Raw genomic sequence first — 15394 nt, forward strand, 5'->3', positions numbered from 1 at the left:
GCTGCCTTGTTACAGGCCACACGTACAGTACGGGTCCTAGCACGCTAACCTCACGTACAGTACGGGTCCTAGCACGCTGCCTTGTTACAGACCACACGGCGAGCCCGCCGCAGCCAACAGAAACACGGCGTGGGAGGTGATAGTCGTCGGCACAATGCCTGGAACCGACTCCGTCAACAGATGAATCGTTAGCACGCCCTCCCCTGCAGGCCCCGTCCCACCAACACAACAATGCTGCATGTCTTCTCTTCGTGTGCTCGGGAGCAGATACGTAGCAGTGGATCTGTCCTCTCAAAACTGTGGTCTGGGTCTGATGTGATGTTTCCAAGAATGAAATAAGGTTAAGATTCCTGTGGAGTGCTGGAATCGAGTGACTACTGCGCCGCGGGCTCAGCCAGACCGCCCTGCTGTGATTATGACTTGTGCAGGGAATGGCATGTTACACGATTCCGACCGACCGTCGATCGTCCACCGCCGCACCGGTCGCAGTCTTCAGTAAGTAAACAGTGCGATATCCGGTGACAAGGGCGGTGGCACTGTGACGAAACTGTCACCCACGCACGGTGGTGGGAAGGGTGCAGCTGACCGCACTGTCGAGCCCACACAACAAACCACTGTCGCCACCGACAGCCGCAACATGCATCAGCTGCAACAACATTGGCCAGTGGCCACCACCGTCAGCAGCCCACAGGGTAAGCAGTAAGACGTGCGGGAAATCAGTGTCTCATCGGCGAAGTCGAGTGACGAACCGGATGGGGGCTCGCCACACCCGTGCCTGCTGAGGTCGGGTGAAGTCACGGTTCTCGGCTAGTGCGCCAGTTCAACCAGCCTCCGCAGCTGACCTGAGCAGTGAGTCCCGGCGCTGGACTTTGGGCCGAGTGTGGATGTTACCGCTGGCGGGGGCGGGGGCGGGTGCAGCGGGAGCGCCGCGGGTGCGGGCGGGGGCGGGGGCGGGGGCGGCTGCAGCTGTCGCCGTCTGTCCGGCGCCATCTGAGGTCAGCGGGCAGTGCCAGCCGCGCCGGAAACACGGCCGCGTCACGGCTCGACGGCCCACTTCAAACGCGGGCCGCTGCTCGCGCGCTGTCGGCGCGGCGACGCACGCAGACTGGCACCGCGCCCACCGCGCGTCGATGACATGCCGTCAGGATCAGAGAGCTCAGGACATCCCCTGGTTAGACCGAACTCGACCACTTCCCACCTCTGTCGCCAGGGCTACACCCACCGACAGATCGTAAGCCAACGAGATCAGTGGTGTTTATCAAATCAGCGGCGGCACAACAAAAACCACGGCTTCAGATCCACCTGACTGCGAGCCTATCCGCAGAAATTGGCAGAAAGTTGGGCCGTGTCAACGACCGAGTGACCGCGATGGGCTCGGCTCTGTGGCGGAGAGGGGCGGTGCCTCGGTACCGCGGGGCTCTCCGGGCGCGGGCTCTACCCTCTTGTGAACGTGCTCTGCGGGGTGAGGTCACGCGCAGCCGCCACACAATAGCCGGTAACTGGCCGACGAAACGTGCCACGAGCGGGAGCGAGCGGGACGCGGTCAGAGCCTGCGTTCCACCGGAGCGGGGCGGCCAGGGTGGAGGCGGCGACGCTGAGGGTGTAAGAAGGTATGAATCTTAATCATCAAATAACCCGACTTGAGGGCGGTGAACTTTAATGAGCATGGCTTATCCTTTGGGAGTCGTTACATCCTCGGTAAAGCGTTTAAAACGGCCTGAGCCCCGAACTACATCTCTCAAATCTCAGTTCGTGGAACGCCTATGCCATTTCGGTGGTGTAGGTCGCTGCAACGAAATACGAGGGCACAAAACCGGACGGCTAGCACTAGTTACACTTTCTTTATGGGTTGTTCAACTTTGTAGGACATGGGCTATAAATTCGCTTGTGCATGTAGAAAGGCACATATGAATTATGATAAGTTATTTTGTAAACGAACAACGAAGGCCGGAGCAGTTGAATATATACATAGTTATTTGCTGAGCAGCTAGCGCAGTACCTATTAATGTTTCAGCTATAAAGAAAATGAATGAAATGGGTCATATTAGCACAATTAGGTAGTGATTCAATTCAACGTTCGTACCGAAGTCGAAGTGGCAACGGGCAGAGCGCAGGCATTTCAAATTAACTTCAAATGTTTGCGTATGTTTCATAGACTGCGCAGCCATTTGAGCATCTCAAACAACTATAATACGCACACGTTGCACAATGCACAATTCATTCGGTTGCACGGCGCGGTATGCTCCCCTCCCTCGGCTCGCAAGTGGTGTTACCACCACCCGAACTGGTCCAGTGGTAACGCACGCCGAGCGTGGCAACACACAGGCAAGCACACTGGCCACTGGCGGGGATCGAGTGACCAGCCATCGGCCGGTGGTCACCCGACACTCAGCCGATACCCTTTCACCGCGCACGGCGCACGCTCGCCAAGCGACGGACGTCGTGCAGCAGCAACGTCGGACCGAGGGAGCGGGGCGGGAGGGGTGGGAGGGTGGGGAAGGAGCGGAGAGGAGCGGCGCGTGGCTAGTCGGCAGCACGTGTTGTGCGTCGCGGTGCTCCGTGAAGCCGTCACAGCGAGCCGTGCTCCAATTCTGGCCGCAGACGCGGCTCTCAGAAGCCGGAAGTGGCGGCGCGGAGGAGTCTGATCCAGACGAAACGGAAAGACGGTGAATCCGAGCGGTTTGACAAAGACGGACAGCGCAGATGCACGTTGCAGCTATAGGAAATCTATAACATACCTATTGAGGATTTAGAAGACACCTTTCCAAGCTTAATTAGTTGCATAAAATATAACCTTTGCCATTTAGCTGTCAAACGCAAAAAAAAACTGTCATAAAAAAGTCTTAACACAGGCAGAAGGCCTGGCAAATGTGCTGAAATTGCAAGACCGTCCTGCACTGCCAGTCCAGCGTTTGCCGCTGCGTGGACTTCCACAGTTCCATTCACAGACTGCCCGTCTCTCCACGATTGAACAATGGACTACGGCCCTGCCCTGCTGACACTTACGGCAGCACTATATCGTGTCAAGCTCTGACACTCCACGGTTGCATTGGAGTAGCGACGGGACAGGAACTACGCGACGGATGACAGCAGTGGATGTCATTCAGCCGTGCAGAGGGGAGACAGCGCGGCGACCCGACCGCATATCGGTATCAGAGAGCTTCATTGTCCTCTCGGAGATGCATATATAGTGTAGAAATACGGTTAGCCAATATAAAATTGATGACGTAATCAATAGACACTTTCCGTAGGTCGCATATGATTTGATGAGAAAACAGAATAGATCAAATTAGAATAAAACAGGTCTCGTACTCGTAACGCACCGCCAAGACGTATATTTTGTTCGCGTCTAATGCAAAGGCAAGAGAAATCACGAGGTGGACGGGGCAAAGAGAGCGGATCTGTCTCAAGGGGTTACCGATAGCAACGGATGATATCATCGATACAGAAGCGCTCCGTCCGACAAGGCAACTCTAGCGCCAGCTGTTCCCAAATAAACAGAACAGCAGCAGGCAGTTTGTTTTCATAGATTGTGATCAGCTTCCTGGGGTATTTGAAAGACAAATATTGCGATTGCTCTGCAGGCTTTTCACCAGTTGATGTCCACTTCTAAAGAGTTTTTGCGATCACGGTTAAGTTATAGCAAGTAGGTATAGGTATGGCGTAATGATGAAAATGCTGAAAGAAATAAAATGTGACTATACGGAGATAAATGGTGATAGTTGATGCTGTTCGCCCGTTATTGTGGAAACAACAGTTCTTAATCGTGCGTCGTGCGATCTAAGGCAACAAAGATAGGTATAGGTAATATGTATACCAGATACCTATCATAGTGCATTTTCGCACCGTTAAATGTTCACTTATTCAATTGTGACAGGTCACATTTCATCAGTCACATTCCATTGTGACGAAAGATGTAAAATGAGAATATTGCTTTTCGCACAAATCGAACTGGGGCGCCATTGAAACGATTCACGCTGCTTTTCTGAGATCATCTGGACAGTGACATCACTGAGGTCGGCATCCCTGTTGGCCGTGTGCCGCCCCCTCCCTCCCCAGGTCAGCCGGTTCAGGGCGGACAGCCTCCCCCTCCCCATCCTCTCTGTGACCCCCGGCTGCTATTTCCGCTGGCGGCTGCAGCCCTCTGAGGAGGCTGCCGGTGTCTGGTCCCCGTCTGGGCGACCGCAGCCACCAGACCAGACTTCTTCGGCGACCCGCCGCGACCACCGCGGCCTCAGCGACCCTTCCAGCCGACAGGAACGCAGCCAGGGACACCGTCACACACTGACTGAATCTGACAGGCTCCGTCACCGTCACAGTCGCCGCTGCCTCTCTGTCATGTCCGGCGTCATCTGAGACTGACGGAGACGGGAGTGCGCGGTCCCTCAGAGACCCAACGCCGGCGATAAAGTGCCGCGGGCGTCCCCAGTGACTCGGTCACGGAGAGCACACGGGTCGGCGTCGGTCGTCTCGTCTTGTCGTGAGCAGTGAGCGCTGAGCACCGTACAGCATGATCCATGTGGTGTGGGATGTGGGTGGCGTGGTTCCTCTCGGTGTGGGTGGTAGCCCGGCCTTTGTCGTGTGGGTGTTGCCGTCCGCGCCATATGGACTGCAAGGTCCGTGACGTATGGCCGCCACGGCGCCGTCCCGTGGGCGTGCGCCCGCGGGCGGATGTGCCCGGAGCGTGGGCGCCGGGCACTGAGACGCCGCCGGGCGGGGGCGGGGGTGGGGGCGGCGGGGTCGTGTTTTTAGTTCGCCGCCGGCTCGGTGACACCTCGGCGTGTCGTGTCACCGTGGCCGAGCCGGTCAGACACACAGACAAACAGGCTGAGTCAGAGCGCTGTCACGCGGTGCGCCAGGACGGACAGATCGGTGACGGACGCGGCAAGCGTCAGAGCTGACAGGACGACATCAATGCACTGTCTTTCCTTTTACTGTCCCAGTCCCCATAAGAGCGCATCAGCATATTAAAAGCTCAATCGAATCATTATGGCGCATGAACTCTCGACAGGTTGGTTTGCATCCTTGCTTTTGGTGGTCCAGATATTAATGAAATGCACAACCAGCACGATATGACATACAGCCCAACTCTTCTTACGACTCAGAAGCCGATAAACACACATTCGGAAGTCGGAACCTTTGTTTAGCCATCTTTCCCATTTGCAATATTCTCACATCTCTCCTTCCACCTCACGGAGCCTTTTTCACGCTCCCTGGTCATTACCGCGCTCCAAGCATTGTTATCACTCGTCCGCCGTGCTCAACACGACCTGGCGTGCATGTCAGCTGTCCGGGGCGCCGTCTCCAGCAGGACGAGCATGTCGACTTCACACAGCCGACAGCTCTGTACCGGAGATCAGCTGACAGGTCGACCACACCGCCCTCCCGCCCGGCAGGACGTGCGTGCCTTCTGCCTCCAACGAGCCCAAGTGCGCCAGCATTCTGGCCTGGCCGTCCGCCAGACTTTTGGCAGCGCCTACGAGCCGAATCGGAAGCTCTGTTTGCGGTTGAGCTGCACGCGAAACTGGGTCGCATCTCGCGAGAGGCAGAGGACCGACGCCGGAAGGCGGGATGCCACAGCCACGAGCTGGCGGCTGAGCCAAAGCCGAGTGGGAGGCGAGAGTGTATCGACAGAAATACCTGAGCGGCAGGTGCGCTTAGGGCGGTGACTGGAGCTAAGTAAGTCATCGTGCTGCTCGTTGTGGCTAGAGAATGCCTAGGGCGTCATGAAGCTGCTCTCGAAATCGGTACGGGCTGATCTTGCCGTAACCCAAGCACGAAGAGACATACATGCATGCACTAACCCAAGCCATTGCGCTATACAGTTGCACTAAGCAGTAATGGCCCGTGACATGTTGCACGTGGTATGTCCGGCGGGGTCCTCGCGGGCATGTGGCACGTCCACCAGCCGCCCAGTGCGGCCCTTTCCGGCCAGCATGGCGAGGCGAGGTGATAAAGCAGTGAGCAGGTCCGGCCGGCTGACTCGGCTATATGCCCCCAGGCACGTCCGAGAGGCACCGCAGCCGGCACAGCTCGAGGGGGCAGAGGTCAAAGTGGGCGGCGGCTAGGGAAAAGGTCGATTAAGATCATGAAGGCAAGAAAGAGGCTAGCCATGGGATCAAAAAGTGATGCCTCCGAGCTGCAGATCAATGCTGTTCTGCGAAGTTATTTAGGACCCGGAAAAACAATAGGATCTAAATTTCTGAGCACGAATCCTCGGCAACGCTAGATCAGCGATCATGCTCTTGTTTTTCAATCTAGTTACCACTAGGCACTAACCACATCAGCTCTGCAGCTGCATCCTTCCAAGAAGCCATCGGCTATGAACAGCACAGCATATAAGCGTCAGTAATAACAGAGCGGTGTACGCGAGTGTGGGTGTCGCGCGCCCTGTGACGGGCGCAGACCACGAGTGTCATCTGTCGGGTGAGGTCACTTTCCCGGCCGCGGCGCCGCCTGCAGAAGCGCCGCCATTGACGTCAGATCGAAGGCATGCAACATCGCCTGGCGTCGGTTTCCAGGATGTGGCGGCATCTGCGACAGAAGCCGTGCAGCGTTCGGGGAGATGAAAGCCGATCACATGGATCCATTTCAAAGGTGAACTTTGATATGTTAAGTGTGAAAGGAAATTTTGTTGCAAATAACGGGTGGATACCTGTCGGCACTGTAATTAAAAAAAGTAAAGATACACCCGCTGGAACAAAACATGAATTGATAACTCATGTCTCCAGCCCAGCCTGAAAACTTCACACATAATTATTCCGTCTCCCGACTCCTGGACGTAATCCACGATTCTGTCGCCTTCCTCGACCTCACGTACGTACGCAGACCCACCCAGAGAGAGAGGGTCGAGATGCCGGTCACATCACCGTCACCAATTGGATAACTGACCCTCTAAGTGGAGCACAATGAGACTGTCCACAACTCGTGTCTGCACGCTGCCTTGGGTTGGACCTCGGCTGCACGGACTTTGACTTTGATAGAGCGGCCAATGATTTGATGATCAGACTTCATTCGGACGGCCTCATTGAAAGCCTGAGGTTGCAAATTTTAGTGGCGAGAGATAAATGATGCTGCTAGTCATTGTTGACACTGACAGCCTAAATTGTGAGCTACATAAAATCATGACAATCATTTTAGGCCATCGGAACTTAGCACTTTTGTGAATGGTTGACAGTAACGATTATCGCTAATTAAGTACTTACGTAAAAACTTAACGTTACAAATGTTCAAGAAAAATATGATATTGTTCTCGTGACAAATTGTGATATTCCAGATGTTCCATTTAATAAATTTATCTGTTATTACTCTTTCACCCAGACTTGCATGACAGCCGGCGCAGCGGTCCACTACCGAGTGTTGACAATGAACCTCCTATCCCAGACGACCAGCCATCTCCCAGACGAGTGCAGACTGCAGGGACCATAACACCGACAGTGTCCCGAACGGTCTCTGCAGAGCCGGCGGACATCATGGGATGATAGGCCCTGTCGTGCACCAGTGCAGAGAATGGCACGACCGTTAAGCCACCCCCGCCTCACACCCAGTGGCTGACTGTCAGGCTGACTGCCTCCTCACTCTCTCCTCCCTCTCTACGTCTATCCTATCTATTGGTTTATCCACTTCGTCTCTCCCACGGGTCTCCTCTCTCTCTTCCACTTCCCGGCGTCTCTCCCAGTGACCGCCGCCGCTGCAGCCTGCTCTAACACCGAACCTCCCCGCCTCTGCAGCCTCGGGGCTGTTGCTGCTCGGCAGCGGTCGCCGTACTCTAGTAAAAACTCGCTGCTCGTCTCCGGCGACTCAGATAGGACGGTGTTCCCGGTGCGGACGTCCGGCACGGACCGGCCCAGGTGGCGCCCCGGTCGGTGCGCCGGTCCCAGCTGCCAGCTCGGGTCGGCAGAGGACCGACCGGCCAGTGTCGGCCCGGACGGATGTCCTTCCCCTCCCTCCCTCCCTCGGTACTCGACTCACACCAGCCGGGCTTTGTCAGTGATTGTGTCATTGTTATAGGGGACACCGTTACAAGGGTGTCTAGAAAGCTTAAGTAGACGTGAAAAGATAACTAGGTGCAAAATTTAACTTTTGAACTTTCACCAAGAGCTTGTTTTAGAGTGCATCATAAGAAATTCTCTTCCAAATTTAAACATGCTGTGTCATCAGTTCCACCAACTATCAGTTCCGCAATTTATGGTTTAGCATTTCAGCAAAATCGAGAAAAAAATTGCTAGTCGACCTTGCCAGGTGAAGTCATTCGAAAGCTTTTGGAATATCTCTGAGGTTCATTTGTGCCCACCCATCTGCATCTAAATAAGAACGTTTTTGTTCCATTATCTCTCGAAGTTTCACTTGTTGGCAACAGTTGAGGGCAAAAGAAAATGTGAAGACAAACGCGGATAAGGACGGAAAGGGAGGGCAAAACCGCCTGTTTGCTGCTGGCTGGTGAATAATGAGCCAATAATTTGGAAAATGCGGACGGTACGTTCTGTGGTGAAATAATGGCACCATGCGCTAGTTAGACTACACAACTAAGTAACTTTTTCCTACAAAGAGGAGCATCGATATGATAGCACTCTACCACAAAGCAGCCCACGTAAGCAGAGATAGAGCGGAAAAATGCCATTTGACTTATTGATTCACAACACATGATGCTCGCGTGTCAACTATCGGGTCAGTGACTTAAAACACCCACGTTTTCATTACGACACTTGCTTCGTAGCTGCCAGAAACGGTTTATTATAGCTCCACGCGCCATTTTCGCATCACCCAGATTCATTCAGTCAATCTGTCTATCACCGCCAAGACACGTGACGGCGCACCTGAACAGGTGATCCGCACCGCGGGACAGGTTCTGGGCCACGCCGGGCGGTGAACTTCACTCGGGGGTCGCGGACCTGCTCCCCGCCCGCGGGGGCCGATGTCCCCATAGCGGCCGTCCGCCGGCGCCGTTGGCGCCACAAATAGCGCGCCAATTCATCACGGCCGGGGCACGTGTTGGAGGGGAGTAGATCCCACAGGAGGAGCCCACAGGAGCCGGCGGAGCCCGGCGGCGGTCACGGGCAGCCCGGACGGAGTCGGGCGCGTGGCTGGACGGCCCTCATCAGGGCGCAGTGGCGCAACACTGGGCCACACGTGCCGCCGCGAGCTGAGAGGCCATTGCGCTGGCATGTTGATAGATTTCAGCAATGGCGGTGACAAATGAAGCTGTGCACCTCTATAAACAAGCAAGGTTCGGTGTCTCGCTTGCGTTAGCTTTCAGAAAAACGAAGTAGCGACTGGCGACCGCTGTTCAGAAGTTAAAAGCGATAATCAAGGCCCTGAGCTAATAATTTTGTTTGGAAAATACTTCGCGATGTCTTACTTTGTCCCACTGTTTCTGCTGTGCGAATGCCGTAACAAGATGTGAATGTCTGCTTAAAGGGACCCTCCCACCTTCAAAAAAGTTAATGAAATGGCATGAAAGTGATGTCGCTCAGTTCCGAAAGAGCAAAAACGAATATCTACCAAATTTCATCGAAAAATATTCACCGGTTTTCAAGATATTAGACTTTTACTTTTGTTTACTTTTTTGGATCTCCGCTGTTCCCAGCGACTTTATTTGAAAGTGCGGCATTTGTTGCGCGCAAAGCAGCATATACCACCGCGTGCTACAAATCGTTTTAGTCAAACATTTAAAAATCGTTAGATATCTGCGCTGACGTCACACATTCAGAGGGGTATTCCTATGCATTAGCCCCTCTGAATCAAAATGCTGCAATTTTGAAATTCAATATTTCCGATTTAAGGCATTTCTCGATGTTGTGAGTGCCGAAACCGGTAATTGTGAGCCAGGGACCCCATTTTGGCTATCTCAACTCAAATCTAATGTTAAGGTGGGAGGGTCCCTTTAATCGACCGCTGACGTCTAAGAATTTCCCGTCTTTTACCACCTCGCATCTACCCAGGTGTTTGTATGTGCGTGTGTGTGTTTTCGAGAGCACATTTGCCACCCAGAGGTGCTGAGGGCTGCCAGGATCTCAGCTGACTGGAGGGGAAGGCGGACTGACGGCTGCTGACAGACAGTGAACAGAGACGGCAGGATCCAGGACAGCGGCCCTACCCAGTGGCGATGGGCGCGTGTGGGGTAGAAACGACAGAAATAGCGCGTCTCGCACCGGCAAGGGGTTTAGTTATGGTCGTTTTACCATCAGTAATTTTCTTTTAAGTTTAAGTGGGAGTGAATTGAGAAACCAATTTGTGGTTTGAGTAGATCAGATGCTCAAACCATTTGCATTTATTTGCAGTAAAGCCCAGATTAAAATAATTTTACTTACATGCATGTGCGAGAGAAAAAAAATACACATTCATCGAAGCACTTTTGATGGCAAGGAGACGTGTCGGAGCACACATTTCCATCCCGATCAGTCACCGCCAAGCGACACCACATACTCGGTCTCAGAGCTGACTGGTCTCATTCGATCGAGTCCCCCGGCTGGATGGAGTTGGTTCGGCTCAATTTACAGCTGACGGATGAGACGGATGTCCCCTCCCCCGCTCTGCTCAGGTAGCCTCATCCACCGTTCAGCCAGCCGACAGGGCGCGGAAAAGGTGCAGGCCGTGACAGACGCGCGGTGTCCGCGTGTGTGCGAGCGTGACAGCTGGTGACGGCCAGGTGACAGCCCAGATAGGGCCGTGTCACAGCAGCGCAGAGTGGGACAGGTCAGGATAGCTGTCAGCGGAGCCAGGCGCTGCTGCCAGATGAAGCGGCGGGTTTATACGAGGTCGGAAAGCGAAGTAAAACATGACGTTCCGATAAAGATGCAGCCTGTGTTCATGTCAGTTATTTGTTGGGACACATTAGATGGTATATGTATCAACATAATTTAACCAGATTTATCGTGAAAATATTATTTTTCTCTTCTTTCTCTCTCCCTTTCTCTCTCTCTCTCTCTCTCTCTCTCTCTCTCTCTCTCTCTCTCTCTCTCTCTCTCTCTCTCTCTCTCTCTCTCTCTCTCTCTCTCTCTCTCTCTCTCTCTCTCTCTCTCTCTCTCTCTCTCTCTCTCTCTCTCTCTCTCTCTCTCTCTCTCTCTCACTCTCTCTCTCTCTCTCTCTATCTCTCTCTCTCTCTCTCTCTCTCTCTCTCTCTCTCTCTCTCTCTCTCTCTCTCTCTCTCTTTCTCGCTCCCTCCCTCTTCACTGCACTGATCCCCACTCCCCACTAACGCAAAAACCGCAACTGGCCGATGACATACTTTCGGCGGGCACTCGGTGCCGCTGCCTGTTTTCTTTAAATCATCCCCTCGGCAGTGACAATTGATGGGCACACAAATTGTCCATGACATGTCGACAGGCACGGCCGGTTTCCCGGTCTGGGGGACATCCGATCCTCTCCCACCGGCCACCCCTCCCCGAATACGTGTCCCCTGCCGCAAATCCTGCCTCCCTAACCGCGCGGACACATGTGGAAACGATCAAACCCCTGCCCCGTTCGTGTCCGGCTGCTTCGAGACACCCTACCGCCGCATTTCTGTCGAGTCGTCCCTCGTCCCCTGACCACGAGGATACCACTTGAAACATGTTTCACCGGGGAGCGCTCACGGTGGCCAAACCGCTCCCCAGAACCATTTCGGAAAACCAGGGCGCGTTTAGTCGTGCTATCATACCGCCGTTATCGAAACCGACGGGACGGTCCGACCGCGGGCCGCTAGATGTCGCGATTTGTGAACGATGGTCGAGGCTCGACGTGTCGGTCCGAGCGTAGCATGCTATGCCCGGCGACTCAGCCGGACGCGGGCAGCGCGAGTCGCTCGACAAAAACCAGGCAGTGACGCCTGCGAGACGCTGCGGCGGCGCGACGGGACGAAGGACAGGCCAGCTGAGGTCACGCAAATGATGATCTCATCAGTCGCCGCCAGCCGGTGGCTGTGTCCGCGGAGGGCGGAGTCGGTGGACCGGGACATCGCGGTCGGAATTCGCTGCAGATCTGCCGTAAACAGCCGCTGCAGGCTCCCGCACGGACACGTCTGAGACGGCCGCTTATTAGTAGACAGTAGACAGACGTGAAGAGAAGCCATCCGTGGAAGGGCACAATCTAAGACAAACAGGATTCACTGTAAGGATTTAAGAAGGGGATTCACTCAGAAAGTCGTGTTGATGGATACGGGACAGGACTACGAGACTGACTACTGGACTACAAGAACGCCGGTCACTCAGCTTGATGAAATGGGTTATGTTTAGGCCCAAATGGTCATCCGAGCGGTTAGGAAAGAGGTCATTAAGCTGGTTCACCGTTTTGACATTTTGGGGACGTCGAACTGGCCCGGATTCTACACAACGCACGGGTTAAGTTGGCCGCGGACTATCGTATGTATGTCAGAGTAGCGGTAAAGGGGTGACGAGTACTTACCGGCTCGGCAACACCGGTCGAGCAGAGCAGAGCGAGCAGCGCGGACACTCTGCGAAAAAGGAGAACAATCAGAAACGAAACGCCAGAGCGAGACGCGCTGCATTCCGAAAGCAAATTTGCTTTACGATAAAACCAAACTGAAGGTTAAAAGAAAGTTATCTGGCCAGATCAATTGAAAGATAAAGCAATGTAACAATTTCCGGCTCAGCACAAACATCTGCAGTTCATGACGCTTATTACGACACATTTTAGTTACCGTTTTACAGCATACGTGCACACTGCAAAGTATATGGCGTATATGTCTTTTCATGATAGAGGGCTCTTGCATTTTTTATGTGTCGGCTCGGCCCCGATTAAACAAGCCGGCCGGGTCTGGAAATTCCAGCACATTATAAACAGTTCGGCGTGCGGAGGACAGTTTGGCTGTTGGCGCCGGGACTTCGGAGGACCAGACTACTGGCACTGACCATTCATGGACTACTCCAGTCTAGTCACAGTCTACTGATACCGGGTGACAATTTATATTGGTAGATAATGATTCACAGCTCATTTTACTGCTCTGCTCAAAAAGGCCGATCAATTGTTCTTTTATCTTTTGTGTTGGGTTGGCATATTATCCAAGAGATATCGAACGCATATAAACAGTTTCAGACCTAAAGACGGTTTAAACACCGGGATGCTCCAGGCATGTTTTTTGTGGAGGAAGCAAATTATCGCGATAGTTCCAGAACAAGACTGTTGTGCAGAGTGGGGTGACACACTGACATATAATACCTTTGTGGCTTTTAGGTCAAGGTCTATACTTATAGGGTCACATCTTTTTTGTGCTTTATTTCGAGCCCCAGTACCAAGATCCGCTGACACTTGGAGACGAAGCATTTATGGTTGTCTCAAGAGTGAACTATCTCAGTCAAATACCGTTGCACATGCCATGTCGTCATTTCTGAGAAGACATCAATTGGAGCGACCCACGCCGGAAACGGAGCTCACTTCGTTAATATACATAGGTGGGCAACCATAGAGAAATATAAATGGAAAAGAAATGCAAACTTTCTAGAAATAATCTACTCCTGCAAAGGACATTTTATATAAAGAAGGTCGTGATAAACGTTTCGATGAATGGTAGAAGGTTGAAAATTGTAAGCTTGCAGATATATTATATTCAAACCATCGAGTCATTCAATGACTACGACATCAAGTTCCCAAATGTTGCGTGGAATTGACGCTTATGATGAATTTTGGTTATATATGACATGGTTCAGCCGACTCCCCGACCGCTTTCTGCAGGTTTTATCCACCTAGCAGACAAAACCATTTACAGGTCTCTAGCTTCGAGCAATAGATACTTCAGGCTAAACTAAAATGAAGCTGCGTCTTTTTGTTGACTTATGACAGCTAAAAGGAAGTGACAAAAAAGTTTGTTTTAAAAAATGCTGAGTAGGTCAGTGATTAGATGTATAGTTGTTTCGGTTACTATAAAACTAAATTACAAACATCAGAAAACTAGCTGTTTTTTAGCAACTGAAAAACACAATAAATAAAATTATATATCGTACTTTGCCTTCAAAGGCGTTACATTCGATAGGATTCTTATCAAGACCTTATATCACAACAAACAGCATTGCAATCTCATTGCCGCACCATGACCTCTGATAACAAGGCCTGACCTTGATCTGAAATTATTACGGCGTCTCTACAAAAATGTAAGGATATTCATCCACTCAAATCTATTCACGGTCTGAGACTTATAATTGCTGGCATGCACGATCGATGGCAACACAAGTCAAATTCCTAAAACCAATACCAATTTGGTTCCTAAAACCAATTTGGTTTTAGGAATTAGACTTGTGTTGCCATCGATCGTGAATAAAACTAAATCATGTCTGATTATTTACATACTGGCATGCACCATTCTCGCTCAGTTATTTGGTTTCAATCTTTGGCTTTGACCAACATGGGAGCCGTATTAGATGCATTTCAAGCGAGGCATAAGTGAGCTATAACTAGACGAAACTACCACTTCCCTCAAAACTACGGTTTCGTCTTGGAAAATCGGCGCTTGAAGTCTTATGAAAACACACAACTACCCGGAAAATGGCCAGATGGTAAGCGAGGGGACTGAACTCTAACAAAAGCAAACACATCCGACGAGAATATGGGAGACGGATAGAAGGAACGCGGGAAAAGGGAGGAATGTGGTGATGGAAAACGGAGCAACGCGGCGCCGGACATGAACTTTGGCACTCTGCATTAGGTACTGTTCAGGTTAACAGAGCGCTGAATCTGGAGCATGGCCAGTAATTGCACGGTTAGTCATGAGCTGGAACTGAAACTGTGCTGCTTGAGATCACCGTTGTTCTTCATAAATGTATTTTAGATAGAGGATTTTGTCGTAGTACCTATTGGTATCACGTATTATTTGATAGCTACTTATAATTACTATTTATGTTTATAGTCTGCGACAGATCTAAATTCATGACGCTCTCGTTGCGTGCATGTTGCATTTTTAGGTAACACCACTCTTCATGATGATAATGATTGATCAATTGATCATCGTCGAACATAACAGCAGTTAACGTTGCGACGTGATGGCAGGCTGAAGCAAGCACATCTATTAAAAATAATGTCGCTCAGAAACCATCACGTTTGAACAGAAAAACGACAAAAAATGGGCATAATAACATCAACCATCATGGTGTGCCTCAAATACCATGAGCCCGTCTCATGCATCATGACCCGCTGTGGCCAGCACCCCTCCCCACCTGACCCTTTAGGTATCGCCCATCCCCCCGGACTGGCGCCGAGACTCACCCCAGCACTGCGGAGCGCAGTCGGACGACCGCCATGGCGTGCGGTCTGCTCTGGGCTGTCCGCTCCTCACTAGCACATGCCGCGGAAGCCGAGTCGGGCCGGGCCGAACTGTAGTGCGAGCGACACCGCCCTACACCCGCCGCCGGCGCGCACGCCCCAGTTCTGGTCGCCGCACGGCGCCGCGCCGCCACCGACGCGCCGG

At 52.4% G+C, this 15394-nt stretch overlaps 1 protein-coding gene across 2 annotated transcripts in view; it reads right to left on the minus strand.

The window, feature by feature from the left end:
* Positions 1–15347, minus strand: part of LOC122365702 (collagen alpha-2(IV) chain-like) — a 45341-nt gene extending 29994 nt beyond the window's left edge. For both annotated transcript variants that reach the window (XM_043337133.1, XM_043337134.1), the window contains exons 1-2: positions 15193–15347; positions 12382–12430 (exon numbers count right to left, since the gene is read on the minus strand). In XM_043337133.1, the coding sequence (XP_043193068.1) occupies positions 12382–12430; positions 15193–15227 (84 nt within the window). In that variant the 5' untranslated portion in view covers positions 15228–15347. The remainder of the gene's footprint in view (positions 1–12381; positions 12431–15192) is intronic.
* Positions 15348–15394: the final 47 nt, after the last annotated feature.

Source organism: Amphibalanus amphitrite, unplaced genomic scaffold (assembly GCF_019059575.1).
Source record: "Amphibalanus amphitrite isolate SeventyFive unplaced genomic scaffold, NRLGWU_Aamphi_draft 000758F_arrow, whole genome shotgun sequence".
In the NCBI taxonomy this organism is placed as follows: Eukaryota; Metazoa; Arthropoda; class Thecostraca; order Balanomorpha; family Balanidae; genus Amphibalanus; species Amphibalanus amphitrite.